This window comes from Stegodyphus dumicola, chromosome X2 (assembly GCF_044657685.1).
Source record: "Stegodyphus dumicola isolate Sdum_Otavi_A_Nest chromosome X2, ASM4465768v1".
Taxonomy (NCBI): domain Eukaryota; kingdom Metazoa; phylum Arthropoda; class Arachnida; order Araneae; family Eresidae; genus Stegodyphus; species Stegodyphus dumicola.
Window position 1 is genome coordinate 99,042,310 of NC_140781.1, and position 16,890 is coordinate 99,059,199.

Genomic DNA, 16,890 nt, shown 5'->3' on the forward strand with positions numbered 1-16,890 from the left:
TGTTTCAAATTCATATACTGTTATCTGTAATGGAATAGCTCGATAATCTGATCACTGTGTTTTTAGCCCTCGAGTGTTTATCACATGAGAGCTGTTTGAGCTCCATTTCATTTTCAGTGAACATTCTGGGATGCAGATCAAGGATTTCTCACTCTCCTTATATTATCACCAGCTTCTCGCGAAGGCTTTTCAAAAGATGGTTTTTTAACGCTTCCTCTTCTTCCGCAAATTCAAACCGATGCCCAATGCCAAATGGCAAGCAGTCAGATGACATTTCTGTACGTGACGTTTCCCCTTTAGTGACATTTCTGCTTGTCATAATTGGGAGTATATGAAATTTTCTAACTAAGTAAGAACAACATTGGCTGTGCAAATGACAGCCGATCAGAAGCAATCAACACTCTATGATGATTTACATGGAATTTTTTAATAATGTATATTACCCATCTGAAAGCTGCTCTCTTGTGCTTTCAGGCGTTTTTTTTTTTTTTTTTTTTTTTTTTTTTTTTTTTTTTCAAAAAATTATGTTAAATGAATTTCACCTTCATTGCAACATCTAAACGTAAATCATATGCAGTCCACAACTCCTGTCGATACTGGGAATTTCGTTTAAATGTTAAGTTCTATAATATTACATGGAGATTTAATTAAAAGAGAAACTTAAAGATGCAAAGGGGGAGGATGACGACTCAAAATGAAGCAGGTATGAAAGTTTAGACTATATCTGTAAGTCTAACATAGCTAAAACAGGCATTAAATTTCAGTTCTCGAATTCACGGAAACGGGTTATATAAACGGGTTATATAATAAAATGCTTCGATACCGAAAATTTTTAATGACAACATCAAAGGACTGTTTTAAGCAATTACGATTTTGTAATCAACATGCCACCATCTCAAAATTTTAAACCGTCTACCTCTTCACAGAATAGGAAGGTAAGCTCAAGATACCACGGTTAAACCAGATTTCGTTGACGATTTAATTGTTTTTACAAATTTTACTAATTATATTTTATACGATGCACGGATATAAGTAAAGTTCTCATGTTTAATACTTTGCACAACTTGAAATGCATTCATTATTTGTCTGGCACATTAATCTTTGATACTGAAAAGGAAAGACATATTTTGCAATACAGCACAAATTAATTCGTGAGTGAAACTTACAAATATAGCTCTAAACAGTGTTTATTTTCTAAACTGTATTCTTTGCGTATAGGTCTAGATAGCCCGGTGAACGCATATAATGTGGTATGCTCTGATGCCAAAATAGAAAGAAGTAACTTTCTAACAAAAATCTTTCAACCGTTAAAGCTGATTGGAATACGAAACATATTTTATTGGATTTTGAATAACGAGAGATTAACGTACTTCTCCTTACAACCATGATAGAATGTAACTAATTTTATACAGAAGCACTCTGGCGGCGCGACAAAGACACTAGTATATCGTATTAGGTAAATGAAAAAAATCTGACTTATTGTCAGAATGCGCGTAGCATTAGTGCATTTTGAAACTATTTGAGGAAAGTGATTTGACAACAGAAGTAAATTATTTACAGGAACGTAAACCGAGAGAATTTGTTAACATTTTGACAATTAATAAAAATGTTCCTGTGAAAATCTGAAATTGTTATAGGAGAAGCCTAAAGCAAGCAATATTTTGAGAAGATGGAATCGCAAAGACTCCATCTGAAGTTCAGGGAAGCTCATTAAAATACTCAAAGATTATTCAGAACACAATGACTCCTAAATCAACTGTGCAGATTTGAATTTTTCTGGAAAGAAGTGTACATTTAATTGGACAAAAAAGATCCAAAGTTGAGGCAATGAGCAATTAAAAAAAAAAAAAAAAAAGCCTAAAATCTCCATTACTTATCACAAAATTAGAAAATAGTTAAAAAATGCAATCAAAAATTGAATGTTATAATGTATGGATTGTGCTCTTAACAGAAGAAACTAATCGCCTCATCTCTGAAAAAATACTTTACTTTCAACGACGAAGAGGAAAAGTCACTGATAATGCAGCATTTTGCTGCCAGTCCGACGTATGGATACGGTAAAGAAAAATAGCAAATACTTGCAAAATAGAGTTAAGGTATTTATTATTCTTGACATAAATACACGTTAACGCGTATATAATATAGGTTGTTAAAATCTGTATTTGTACAGATTTTGCAAAGAATTTTACTAGTATAGTATATCGTATTTGAATTAAAGTAAATTAATAATCAAAATTATCTTTCCAAATTTATTGAAAGACAATGTGCTTAAATGTCATTACATTATATAAACGGCTATTACCCTTTCATCGATGAATATTTCTCTATGCAGAAATAGTGTGTGCGGAAGGGTCATAAGGCACATCGGGGCGACCAGTAGTGGGTTTAAAATTTCATATGGTAAGATGATGAACAAACAGTGCATTGAGGTTTGTATTCAAAGCTCAGAAAATAAAGATGAATTTAAACAAATTTATCACATATTGCGAAAACTACATTGCATAGTTATATTATACAGGGTACACAGTGATAGATACAGAGTGGTCCAAAATTATTGAGCGCATTTCACGTTTGAACTACGTACCACAAATGGAGGTCATGTGGAAGTTATTTAACTTCTGAAATTTTATTGTGTAAAATTGTTTAAAAATGTCTTTTGAAGAAAACAATGAACATTTACGTATCTGATTTTGTCCTCTTTCTTTCTTTCTTTTTCTTTTTTTTTTTTCTTTTTTTTTTTTTTTTTCAAACATGAAATGCTTTTAATAATTTTAGACCACCTTCTATTAAAGAGTGAAAAACCCTTAGTTTAGTTTGAAATAATATTAATAAAACACACAAAATATTCAGTGTCATTCTCGAAATTGATTTCATTTACAGGCTTTTTTAAATATCAGTTTTAAGTCACGTATGATACAGTCTTGAAACTTGGAATTATGTTCTACTGTATTTAGATCTTTATGAATATATAGAAAGGGTTAACTGACTTCAGGAAATGAAATCACATTCTGATGTTTCCCGCTAAGTAGAGAAAAGGGAACATGTATTACTTCTTTCCATAGATGTATGCGTTGTTTGTTAAATGCCGAAAGAGTGAAGGTGAGGTCTTGCTACCCCTCAACAATACTTCTTCGTCATATATCATATTGAGAAATCTGGTATTTCTTATTTACCTCATGCATTTCGCCTACAGCATTTTCGCCTTTTATATTCAAAAGAAAGAAGGGGGAAAAATGAAAGTCTGGGCTTTTTTTCCCATCATTATTTTTAGGGCGTAAACCTAAATTGGGGGGGGGGGGTGTCCCAGACTACGTAGCTGACCTAAACTATTATTAACTGAAATATAGTCACTTAGCAGCAGAAGTTTAATGCACACTCAGTCAAGCGGAACACTTTATGAGTGAAACCGCTATTTTAAATGCTTATGCTTTGTAAGCTTGAATTGCGAGCCTAATTCATATGCCTCTTCATCGCAGTTGCACTGCGTCGTACATAAAAGGGAGCATGCTTGTTTAAGAATACAGCAGCTTGATTCACTGTGACGAAAAGTTACTGAGCTGCTCCCAGACCGAGCCACATACAAAAGGACAACTGGCAGGCGGTCCGATACGGTAATTGTTCAGAACATGAAATGCGATGAAAAGGGATTTACGATGCTGATGCCTGCTCGGTTTCTTAAGCCAGACGCCCCTCAGACATGCGTAATCTTTCTTCTCCCTCCCCCAGCAGGGATCGTCTTTTCGAGTGTTATGGGCTGAAAGAAAGATGTAGCGTGGCTAATTTCGATGTCAACTCTATTTAAGAACAATTGTCCTCTACACAGGTCTCAAATGATGAATTCGGTAGGAGCAAAATGACCGAAGAACAGATTTAACCAGATACTCGTAATAGATGTTTAGACCAGTCTTTTGTTGGCAAGCCTGTTTTCGGCTTTTATAGTGCAGCAGTATTATAGTTTAACAAAAGAAAAACAGTAGTTGATAAATATAACATATTTAGTTATCATGAGTTCACGTACTGATAAATTTTGGAATTTAAACACATTTTTATGTCATTTTATTAATTATGCACTGAATTACTGTAAAAAATTGGACATATACGTCTTTGTGCACTAAAATTCATGTTTATTTTAACAAACTGGAAGAAATATACGTTAAATAAACTGTTGTAGATTATGCATAAGTGATATAATCTGATGTTCAGTTCAAAATTACATTAAAACTGTAATTTACATATAATTGCTCAGGAGCTTGTAAAAACATTAAGGCAAATTTGAGTGCACCCCTCCCCCAAAATGTATCTTAATATTTAAAACTTAAGTAGTGTAAGATAAATTAAATTTTTTCAAAGATATAGGACAAACTACTGTACTTGTAAAAGTTGTGTTTGATGTATTTAAAATGAAGTTTAACAAAGTATTATCATACTTCGGGCAGAGGAGAAAAAATAAAAAGAAAACTGCATTGATGTAAAAGCGTTCGATTTGAGTTTTCACGAACAGTAATTTATTTCTCCAGCTTGCTCATTTGTAGAATAAAGTCAAATTTATTATCTAAAATATCTAAAACGTAAAGAAGGATGGACTGATCAAAAATCAAGGTGGGACAGAGAAATTCTGAGTGCATTTGCAAAGCAGAAAATAATATAGGATTCCTAAAGTAAGTGTGTTGAAGCTTGCTGTAGAAAAGTAGAGTAACGGCAAGACTTAAGAATTTGCTAAGGTCCACTCATTAAGTATCGGAAACTTTTGAAGGAGTAATGCTTAGAAGTGACAGTAAATTTGCTGAGTTGATACTGATGATTTGAAGGAAACCATACATAACTCTTGATTGAAACTATTGAATTCCAACAACGGGGAAATGAGTCCATTGTTGTATGGCGTTTGATAGATGCAAGAGTTCATGTTCATTGATGATATTAATGACTGGCATAATTAGATTTGGGGAGGGGGGAACATACGAGTTGTTACATTTCTCTTCAACTAAATAACGATTGGAAGTATCGAATACATAAATAAAAATATAGGTATACTACTGCAAGCAACACCTATACATCTCCTGGAAAACCCTCAGACGTCACTACTGTTGAACATTTGTCGTCATCTATAATTAGGCTTAGAACAGGTGTCGGTATGAAATAGTAAACATTACTTGAAAAACGCCTCGCTAGAAAAGTGGGACAAAATATCTTTAGATAGAAACCTAAATTTTGCACATTCGGTATCATGATAATTGGAGGCTGAGGGTGAAAGGAGTTAATAAGCATTGCTTCCGTGTCTTCTCGTAGTGTACTGATCAGCATCTAGAAGGCATACATTTCGATATCTGGCGAGAATATACAGGGTGTATCAGTACAGCGGTGACAAACTTTCAGGAGAGATAGACGACACCTAGATGATGGGAAAAAATCACATAGCAATACACGGTTGGAAACGCTTTCCTGACGCAGTAGTGACGACACCAAAGTCATGAATGAAAGGGCACGAACGGGGTAAGAAAACATGTTTATTAATTCGGAGTACAACAAAAACAAAACAAAACAAAAAAAAACATAAAGAGACAACGATCATCATCAAAGGTGTTCGAAATTACAACCCGGTCCGTGATGCAGGAACCGTGTGTTGTAATTCTTTCATGCGATCATCCATGCGCCAGAGAAGTCAAGCCTGCATCACGTTCCGGGTCGTAATTTCGAACACCTTATTGAATGACGATCGTTGTTTGTTTTTGTTCTTACTTGTAAGTTTCAGCTATACTAAACATAATAAAACATGTTTTGTCTCGCTGTTTGTGTCCTTCGTTTTTTGCGTTTTGTGTCGCCACTACCGCGCCAGGAAAGCGTTTCCGACAATGCATTCCGATATGATTTCCCATCGTCTAGATGTGTTTTGTCTTTCCTGAACGTTTGCCACCGCTGTAGATACACCCTGAAAAAAATTTTTTTTTTAAATTTTGGTCACAGAGGAATCTTATCTGTATAAGGTCGTGTTTTTTCTTCTTAAAGTTTGAAATAACGAAAATGTTTCTTGTATTGCCAGTTATCCTCAGTTTTTTTCCAAACAAAAATCTACTTTGCTTTACTTAAATGCTTCATTTATTTTCAATTTTTTTTTTCTCCTTTGCATGCAAACATAAGTGAAAATATCTGCGAATGAAATTCACGAATGGAATTATCTAGTAGATTTGTAAAATGACAAATTGACTGCATGAATCGATTAAATCCATTTAATAAATGCTGCTTTGTGGAAAATTTTTCTATATTCAAAATTCTATTGCACTTTTTATAAATTAGTCCTACCATTTCTTTTTCTTAAATTTCCAAAATTCTTTCTGTTTGGGCGAATTTAATATTCCCCTTCCGATATCATTCTGTAGAAGGATGTCACCGATGATTCATTAAGTAGGTTTGAGCTGTTTGTTTTTGTCTTGGCTTCGATATTACCAGTCATATATTTTGTCTAGTTTAGTCATAAGTTTCTAGATAGCTTTAGTTGCATTCTATTTGTAGTTTTTTCTTACAATAGTAGCTGTATTTTCATTTCTTGTTTTAATGAATATGGTTGTTTTAGATATTATTGAGGTTAAAAGCAAAAAGCCATCAACCATTTATAAGGGTTATCAATACCGAATTCGGTATCGATTTAAAAGGAATGTAATTTATTGGATTTGCATACACCAAAGAACTAGAAACTGCAGGAGAGTCCAAAGGTAAAGCTGCGTTATAAGGAAAATTTTACACATGTTAATTTCATACAGCTAATCCTTTAGTTTAGAGAGGAAGCTAGGAAGAAAGTGTGGTAAAAGCAAGATCAAAAGAAGGAAAATATTACAATGTCCAAAATTTATAGCGAAGAAGAGAGGAAAATTTTATAACCAAAGTTTTGACATATTGTCTAATATTCTGCAGTTTTGAAGGGTTACATTTGCTCTGTAAAATTCTATGTAAAATGTCAAAGGACGCTATCAGAAAGCTACTTTTATGGAAGATTTCGGACACCTTATTGAAAATGGATAATAATTTCCACTTTTAGCTATTTGATGACTTAAAAGATAGTCGAATTTCAGCCTTTCCAAGTAAGAAGAGATGGGAAATAATAAAAACAGGTCAGGTTTTTTTTTTTTTTTTTTTTTTTTTTTTTTTTTAAATTATGGATGAAACTTTTAAAACTTATTCAAAACTTGTTTTTTATATTATCCATGCCAATACTGGGAGCACCGCTAGTGAAAAATTTTTTATTCATGTACTGTTTTGCTTCCTTTCTGATGAGACTTACAATAGATGATTTTATTCGATTAAAATTATATTAATGGCTGTGATTCTAAAGGAAAAGTAATGGATTTTGAAGTTGCAGTTATAATTACGCTAAAAAAGGCTTTTACCTTCTGTAGAAATAAAAAGTTCCAGTTTCCCTTGAGATCCGTATCTGTGGAGAAAGAGACAAAACTTAGGACTCGTTAACTCTATAAAGAAATTAGAATTCATCCCATAATGTGTGCGTCCCTTGCATATACTTTTCGCATATTTATACTTAACTATACAATATTTCGATAGTGGTTGGCTTTCTGTGCAAGAAAATTCATCATCTGGTGGAAGATTAGAAATATATGATTACTTTATTGAACAATGGCTGGAAAATGATGCTACGCCGATGCAGATGGGGATTTGCAATAGTAAATTATCCAGTACAAATAATATTGTCGAAGAATGATATCGTAGATTATGAACAGAACCTTTATCAGAAACATTCATTCTAAAACTCTACAGCTGATAAAATGTTTGGAAAATGAAGCGATGTTTTTTATTGATCGTTATTATTAAAATTTATAAGGAAAAAGAAGGAAAGGAAAAATGGCTTTAAAAGAGATGAAAAATTCCAACGTATAATGCAGGAATCTTACTTATCACAAAATGTAAGGAAGTGCTTATTACGTATTTCTAATTTAAAAAAATCGACTAAAACAGGCAGAATATTTTAAAACAATAACAACAAAAAAATGAAGGGGTGGAACAAATATTAACATCACTGAGCTTTTAAACTTGCCAATGTTTTATTTTGCCAAACTTAAGCTTGGAAAAAGCGTGAACGAAAGTTGCATTACCTCTGTATCACTAGGCTGGAAATTTCATCATGGCGTGAATTTCACGGGATCTTCAAAGATTTTGCGAATATAAGAATTTTTCGTTAATGTCCAATCCATAACTCTAAAATATCCATTGTCGCAGGACATCCATATTATCTGGTAGTTGCTTAAAGAATGTTCACTGCAACTGAATTTGTTGAAACAATGTTTCCCAAATGTTTTAATATTGCCACCTACAGGCATATATTGCAATTAATGCGGACCGCGGTTACAGTTAATCGGAACCCATTGCGCATAATTTCTCTGGAAAAAAAGGAGAAAAAGGGAAGACCCAGAAGAAAACACTGTAATAATAAAAAATATTGGCTGCATTATAAATTCTGTTGACTTATTGAAGGTATGTACTTTGGTCCTTCCCGTTTTTATTAAACCTTCTGGGTTGCTATTTTTTATGTAGGTTTTTCCTGAAGATCGACCTCAGTTTTTCTCTTATTTTGAAGATTACTTGGAAGCAATCGAGCTATCTGAAATTCCTGCATGCTAATGATCGAAGTCTTAATTTGCTCTTTTCGATTTCGTAAAATCAAATTTTTGCTCTCTTGTTTTCTGAGGTATTTCCAAAACGGAATTTTCTGGCACACTTTGGGTATTTACGTAGAAATGCAAATTGAAAGATACTACTCTATAGAGACTGTCATTGTTACATTAAAAAGTAAGCTAAGTGCAACCCCGGTGATGATTGGCATTAATAATGATAGCACAAATATCGAAAGATTTGATATTCTTTCTCGAGATGTACAAGGCGAAATATCAAAAATATTTAACTATTAAAAGACTTGTAGAGTCATTAGGTTATTTCTGAAGCAAGAGAGATGAAAAATGTGCAGTGCTGTCGCTGGGACTCGAATTTGGATCTCTCTTTTCATTTTCGTGGTTTTCCCCATGTGTAACGTATATACGAGCGAGTTTCCCTTAGAAATTCCTCCACGAAGGCATCCCTCTCCTTAGGCAGATAGCCATCGAGGCTTTGCTATAATCACACACACGCTGACTATTGTTAATTCGTTCCGAGTTCGAATCGCGACGATCTGGTTACATGCACGAGCATTTATTTGATTATTTTCCATTGAGATATAACTAAGAGCGAAGTTTCCTTATAAAGCCCTTGGTGAAGGCATCTATTTCCTTAAGCAACTAGCTTTGCTGTAATCAAATATTTCTGTAGCTATTCAGGATACTATAATGTACTAGATTACCTTAATAAAGAAAGAATGTCTAGATCTATTACTAATTGTGGATGTACATTCAGGATGTAATGGTCTAGATGCATTACTAACAAAGGGAGTCTAGATCCATTACTTAGAAAAAATGATGACCATAACCCGTTACCCAGAAAAGCCTCTGAAAAATACAGATTTGTCATCAGAGTTGTTGTTGCAAAGATTATGCTCATCTAAGTCCTATGAAGATTCTTTGCCCATGATAGCCAATTTCAAGGACGTGTTTTGTCTTGGCTTATTAGATAATGTCCTAAACTTCTCTCAACAGTGAAGCAAAATCACTCCATCAGCTGTTTTGTCTCCATGGCAACCATCCACGCTCTTCGCGTCCCGGTTGCCTTCTCTTTGTTACCGAGTACAAGAAGTTGACTCACTACGGGGGGCTAAACGCCTTCAATTGTGATAAACTCTTGTACTCTCCTCTTGTATCCTAACAATGAGGACCCTTAGCGATTCCTGACTTCAGCTTATCTGCTCTTTCATCTACTTTAGCGACCGCTTCTCTTTTATTTATTTCATTTTTATGAACGATGAGGTGGAGGTAATTGCAATTAATTGCAAAGGTACTCCGTAATCCAAATCCCTTGGTTCTTGGTCGGCTGAGAACATCACCTTTGCCCACTCCTGATGGCCCTAATAACGATGCTAACGACCCCATTATAATATGGCTCAATGTCGGCAGAATGTTTATGGCTCAGGCAGATATGGTTGTCTGTATTATTCTAGAGATAACTGTGAACGTCCAGCATTTTTTACTTTATTCAGTAAAAAGAAAGCCTACTTAACATCTTGGTCTGTTTTACTTCTTCTGTGACCTCAATCGGGCATAAGCAGAATCATTTTCTAAGAGTGTACAGCTGAAATCAATTACGGAATGATATTTTTACATCTACCCGTTGCTGTCGCAAACGAAGTGACACTTTGGCCCTGCAACGGAGCATCAAATTTCTCGTCCACGGTCATACACACCAAATCATAGCGTGAAGGCTATAAATCATATATTTGTTGCTCTCATCATTATTGCGCAAAAAATTTACAGCACCGTCTGTAGCGTTTTTTTTTTTTCTTCCCCTCTCATCTCAGACTAGGGTTAATTTCGAATGTAAAGCAACAGCTCGTAAGCCATTAATTCAGGCAAGAATCTCTGGAGTGCGATTTTCAGCTTCTGTGTAGCGCTTAATATCAAAATTCAACTGTACGTCCGTGCTACAAATAAACCAGCGTAATCTTTGAAAACTGCTATCGATGAAGTCCTAATGTACTGTGAAATTCCAGCATTATTAATATTACGAAAATCGCTATCATGAACCGCAAATATGCGAGCGTAATTTTATCAAGTTCTTTACCAAATAGTGGTAATGAGTGTAGCTTCTATTCTTTTTATGTGTTAGCTTTTAATTTCTATCTTTTCAACTTTATATACTAAACAACAACATTACATAAAAACATTATCCTAACACTCTTATTTCATTACCTCGCTGCCTCTGCATCCAACGCTTAGTCTTCCTTCATTCTCTTTGTACTACATCGCGACCCCAATATTTCCAAATATTCACTATATTTCCGTAAAAAAATAATACATAGTGATAACAGATGTTTCTATTTTCTTCTTTATTTAAAAAAAAGTTTTCAAGAAGCCGAGAACTATTCACTAACTGGTCATATTTCCTATTAAGAAAACGGTGAAAAATTCCGAAATACCATACCTCCGATTAAAGTTGATACAAACTAAATAAAGCTTTCAAAATTTGTCAGATTATTCCCATAAATGCATACAGAACATCCATATTACAAAATAAATAAGTAATTTGTAAAATTTTACATCACCTTTCAAAATTAATCTACTATTTTATTGAAGTTGTTTGCGTTAAATGTTTTACATTTCAAAAGAAAGCAATTAAACATGCGCATACGAAATCAAAATTAGCAAATGTATCTATTCACAAGCGAAAACTATAAATATGTTTAAAACTGGTGCCTTTAAACACAGCACAAGAATTATGTACGTGACTTCTGTTTAACCGTCTTCAATGGGACTCGGTTTAAGACCGGATAAACAAAGCCGGTTATTCTGAAAAAGTGTAGAAAATAACTTTGGCAGGTTCCAAATAAAATTTAGAAAATGTAATGTAATACAAATACGTTGTTTAACATCAAACATTTATTCAAAATAAAATTTAATATTAAACATTTATTTCATATACTTAGTATTGAATCTTTATTTATTTAGTTAAATAATGAGAGAGAATTTTTTTAAAAATTTATTCTCAGTTTTAGTTTTGAAACAAATTCATATCCATTTTTCATAGAGGTAATTTCAGTAGCAAATGAATTGTTTTGCAATTCGATACATAACTTTTCTCTATATTCCGTTAGCGTTTCACTAGTACCTTCACTTTTGGCTTCTTAGTTTACTTCTTTGAAAGCACTTTTTCTGACGCTGTTTGCCTACTGAAATTTTTAAGAGGATTTCAGGTTTTTCCCATTAAGCATTCTGTGCACTTTTCTCGACACCTAGTTCATTATATTTTCAGTTCAAACATTTTCAATTATCTCTACGTTCCAACGCTTTGAATCTTATTTCAATTGTTTACACATTTTTCTTCCTCTTGTTCGTCCCTTCAAATTAATGTAGTTTTTTCAAAGCCAATGAAAATATGTGCACTAAGCGACTGAGATCTAAAAAGCAACCATTAATCCACCAGAAATGGAGTCTTACATCAATCATTAATGGAAAACTAAACTCAGAATTTTTTTTTTTTAAAAAAAAGGTCGAAAATACGGCCAAATAAAGTGAAGCCAGATCAAAGAGAATGCACTTTATATGCGAAACAAATCATTGTATCGGTTTCTATCAAAACATTATTCTTAATGTCGAGACTAAAAAGTATTTCAATTCCTAGGTTTTCCAATGGAGATCTTTGCCATTGTGGATGGAGTTGTATTGCCGTACATCTTAGACCCCAACTTCGAAAACTACTTACCTGTCATTCCAGCAGAAGTCGAAAGCGTGAATTTCACGTGGCGGTCTGGAGATCAAAAGGTAAAACTAAATTCACATTCCTGAATGTATTTCATAAAGTATTAATTGAATTTTTAAAGTCTATGTGCTTCATATTATTATTTCAATACTAACTCTTCTAATGCAAATCATAGCACCATTATCTTATTAGGAGGGTAAAAGACGTTAGTAATAGCAATCCACGCTTTTTATGACAGTGTGGCCAGAAATGACTCGGATTACCTAAAATGGATTTCATCTAATAGTTTAATAACCCATTTATGCTTTGTTATCTTCAAAATGATCAGTTATCTTCAAACTGTGTCAATTTTCCTATTTACGTATAGATATGTAAATTACAAACAGGTATTCAGTTTATTTAATATGTAATTGCATATATGAAAGAACGCCGGTAGTGTTTATTCATTATTTTTAGCAGATTTTGCTAAATTTGTTAATTCTTAATAAATAGTAAAAGCCATCAAATTGAATATTTTTTCTTTCATAGAAAAGAGTCGCTCCTCAATGGAGTTTGCAGTTACTTTTTATTTTATTCAAATTCATTTTCACTAATCGAAATATTCGTTCAGTTGTTGCTGACGAATGAGAGAGGTATAATACAGCTTTAACTAACACCCGATTAAGTAGAAAACGTTTCTCTACAGCTGATTTAATTTCAAAAACTTTTATTAAATCACAGACGCGCCTGAACGCGCTCATGAAATTCTTCCTCAGTTGTTCTACAAGTACTTTCCTCAATAAATGCGATTCTCTACCTAGATTTTCATAGCTGTTTTGTTCAGTAAGGTTTGGAAAACTCAGAGGACAGGATCAGGAAAAACAGGATCTTTGAAATTTATTCATTAAAAACTTGGTTCAGATCCTGACATAGCTGAAACGTATATCTATAATGGTAAATGTACTATAACATTAAAAATAATTAAAAAGTACTAGTGAAAGTGTAATCGTACCCCCAGGGTCGTAACTACTACCGGGGTAGTGCCCTTGCGTTCAAAGCTTAGGAAGCCCCCGAGTGTTGGAAAAGGATATAGATATATAGATTTTTTTCTGTATTAGAGATTTGATGGTTGAACGATCACAAACAGAAATTAATAAAAATTTCTTTCCGGAGGAGTATGGGGATAAAAAATGGCGCGTCGGTTTAGCTTTGCTCTCATTTGAAAACAATCTAAGCATGATGAAATAACTGATGAATTTGCAGTTAGAAAGCAGATTTTTATAATTCGAGTATAAAAATAAAGTACACTGAAACATTTTACCTTAAATACTATATGCATATATATCATATTACGCTCCGTATGACGTGAAATGCTTTGGATGCCTTTAATTTTAAAAGAATAACAACATTAAACAAAAATAAAAAATCTGATGTGTACACCACATGACTTCCTTGTATTGGAATATTAAACTGGAATATTAAATTATACGCATTTTTTCTTGCATTACTTATTGGATTGAATTAAATCTACTTCGCCGACAGCGCATAAACCACAATAGAATAAATGCATTCTTTAAAATTCATTCTAGTATTTGTTTACCATAGCGACACTCTGGCGCTAGATTCACTTAACAGTATTAATAATTATATAACAGTTAACTTATATAATAATTATATAACGGAAACTAAGTTAACTGTTATATAATCCAATAATTATATAACAGTTAAAGTATATATTTCTTTCATATTATAAATCACAATGCACAAAATTTATATCATTTAAAGAATAGGATTATCTAATCGTTGCCACATGTTCTCTTCAAATACTATAATAAAGCTAGAATGATGTATAAAAGAAATTAAACAAACAAAACAAAAAAGAAAAAAAAAAAAAGAAAAAAAAGAAACAGTTTTTCACAGATGATTGAGTATTTCTCATTTAATTAATTCAGTTCTCACTTCGCGAGAAGGCAAAAATACATAAAAACTCAAAATATCTATATTAAAAATTACGAAGTAAATCTCAAACACTTATTTCCTCGAAAAAATTGCAGAAAGGATTAAGCATGATTTAATTGGCAATAATAAATGAATGCGTTATCTTTGATGTTGCGAAGCTAGGTTTCTCTAGATTGGCAACAAATCCACTAGTCTCCTGTTTCAAATGTAAACATCAATGGCCGCCATTAAAAAAGGCTTAGCGGCAATTAAAGAACTTTAAAATTTCTGATAATTCTAAAAATATTGCACACGGATTTACTAAAGGCATAAAATCCTTAACCGGGAGATAAAAACAACATAATTCAATCATTTTTAAAGCAAAAAATGTACAATTTACAAACATATAAGAGTAAAGAACCTGAGATCACTGAGCCGGGTAACAGAGTGGATATATATATAAATATATTTATATACGTTTGGTGCGGCCGATTGCAACGAAAATACGAGGTGCACATCTACATGTTATAGCAGTCCTATATACAAAATTTCAACGTTCTGAGGATACTCGTTTTTGAGTTAAGCGAGATACGTACGTACGCACGAACGTACGTACATACGTTCGTACAGACGCCACGAAAAATTCTCTTCAGAATTAATTTTAAAGCAGTTTTATAATTTTTTTGAAGGAAAAGAGTATTTTATTCTGTCCTTACGTACAGATATCACGCAAAAACATCGTTAAATTGCATTCGATAGCGGTCAAAATGGATATTTTCGTTGAAATATGCTCCCTGAAGCTTTTCGCGATTACAATACTTCCTTTTTACTTCGTACAAGGAAGTAAAAATAACATATGATAGAAATTTAACATCAACGAGACATTATCGAAAAATGTTTCCTTTGATTAAACTGCATAAAGCTACTTTAATTATTAAGGAAATATTCAACCATAACTAGAAGAAAAAAAAAAATGTGGTTAAGGTTGGTAGAAACTTGGGGGGGGGGCACTATCATATGTTTCCCGGGCCCACCAAGACTCAAGTTAAGGCCTTGAGGACTCCCGCATCTACGGTTTACAAAGGAGACGAAAAAGTCTTACGAAGTTTCCAAATAGACACCTGAAGTTTAAGTTAAGTACTTTATTTCCACAGTAAAAACGATCTGCATACGCTTTTCTAAGGGATATAACGAAATGGGAGGGGAGATGAAAATGGTCATCTTTCGAATCTCATACACGCTTTCAGGTTGCAGGCTGCTTCTTATGAATTCCGCTTTTCGAAATTTTTCAATTTTCTCTCAACTCTGCTTTTAATAATCTCCTTGTTTTCCTTAACAACATTTGTAGCTGTCGTACTCAGAAATTTGTTTTTGCTTGCGTTACAGTGGCATCCATGTGTAAGTGTAGGGATGCAATCAGTGCTTCCAAAGTCAAGAGATATTGTAATAGCTTATTCTTTAGTGAGAGAGCAAACATTTTGGATTTTATTAACAGTATAATATATATGAAATGATATAGTGTGCAGTGTAACTGACAATGTCTTAATGTGCCGAATTTATCTTTCAAACTTCTGCGAATTTACATATGGTTGCATGGAAATCCTATTCTATATAGCGCTCGCTGCTATCTAAGGTACGTCCTGGAACTAATTATCTACGGATACAAAGCGCACTACTGTAGTAACAGTGAGTTGAATTCCGTACGTTACAGGTGTGTAACGGCTTTGAGTACTTTCACTATAACTTGCTTTATACCCACTAGATGGCGCCACGAACCTACTGTTATCTCTCGAAGATTCGGAGTGATTTCTACATAACCGTTAATTTTTTCACTTCTTATGAATTGAAACGGATAGCTATGTTTCGTGCTGAGTTGTTGTTGCTCACAATATGCCTCTCGTGCTCAGATTAGTTTAAATATTATGCACAGGTATCCTTCCTGTAATGCGGTAGATATGTTTCTAGAAAATACTGTATTTTGTGAAACCGCGTTAGAACGAGACAAAATACAGCGATGCGTTCCGAAAACTTTAAAAAACTAATAAAAATTTCTTAATGGTTTTCACTGTTGCATCATTTAAATTTAAACCTTTGGAAATGCGAAATACCTTTTCTTTTTTTAAGAAACGATATTAAATTTGTATTTTCATCTCCTTAGAAATACATTTTCTTTTAAAAGTTTTCATACTTTCAGTCGTTGTTTGGGACTAGCATATCATTTCGCAGTCATTACTCCTAAAAATTACAAAACAAATTAGCAACACATACCCATTCATTTGTTTAAAAAATTCCTTCCAAAATTACAATTAGGTAATTTCTGCAATATACCATGTGAATACTTGAAGCTGGCTGCATGGGTGTTTTCATTGTTTTCTTTGAATGTAATGTCTATACGAGTCAGTTTTCAGTAGAAAGTGCTCTATGAAAATACCACTTTCCTTAAATAGATAGCTCTCGTATGCTTTTCCACAATAAAATATACAAAACAAACCATAGGCACAATACTGTAATAAAACAACAAAGCCTTATTTTAAATGAAAACCTGTGATGCAGTATGATAAGATGAAATTTTCTACTTATTTTCTCTTTACTGCTTTTAAGTTTTGTACCTATTCAATGATGTTCTTGCGT

The 16,890-nt window shown here is 33.2% G+C and overlaps 1 protein-coding gene across 3 annotated transcripts in view; it reads left to right on the plus strand.

The window, feature by feature from the left end:
* The window catches only part of LOC118187453 (protein shifted-like), a 122,684-nt gene that overhangs the window by 61,456 nt on the left and 44,338 nt on the right, over nt 1-16,890 (plus strand). For all 3 annotated transcript variants that reach the window (XR_004757944.2, XM_035357679.2, XM_035357683.2), the window contains exon 2: nt 12,265-12,404. Coding sequence is in view for 2 of the 3 variants with exons in the window: in XM_035357679.2 (XP_035213570.1) it covers nt 12,265-12,404 (140 nt within the window). In the remaining variant the exon portion in view is untranslated. The remainder of the gene's footprint in view (nt 1-12,264; nt 12,405-16,890) is intronic.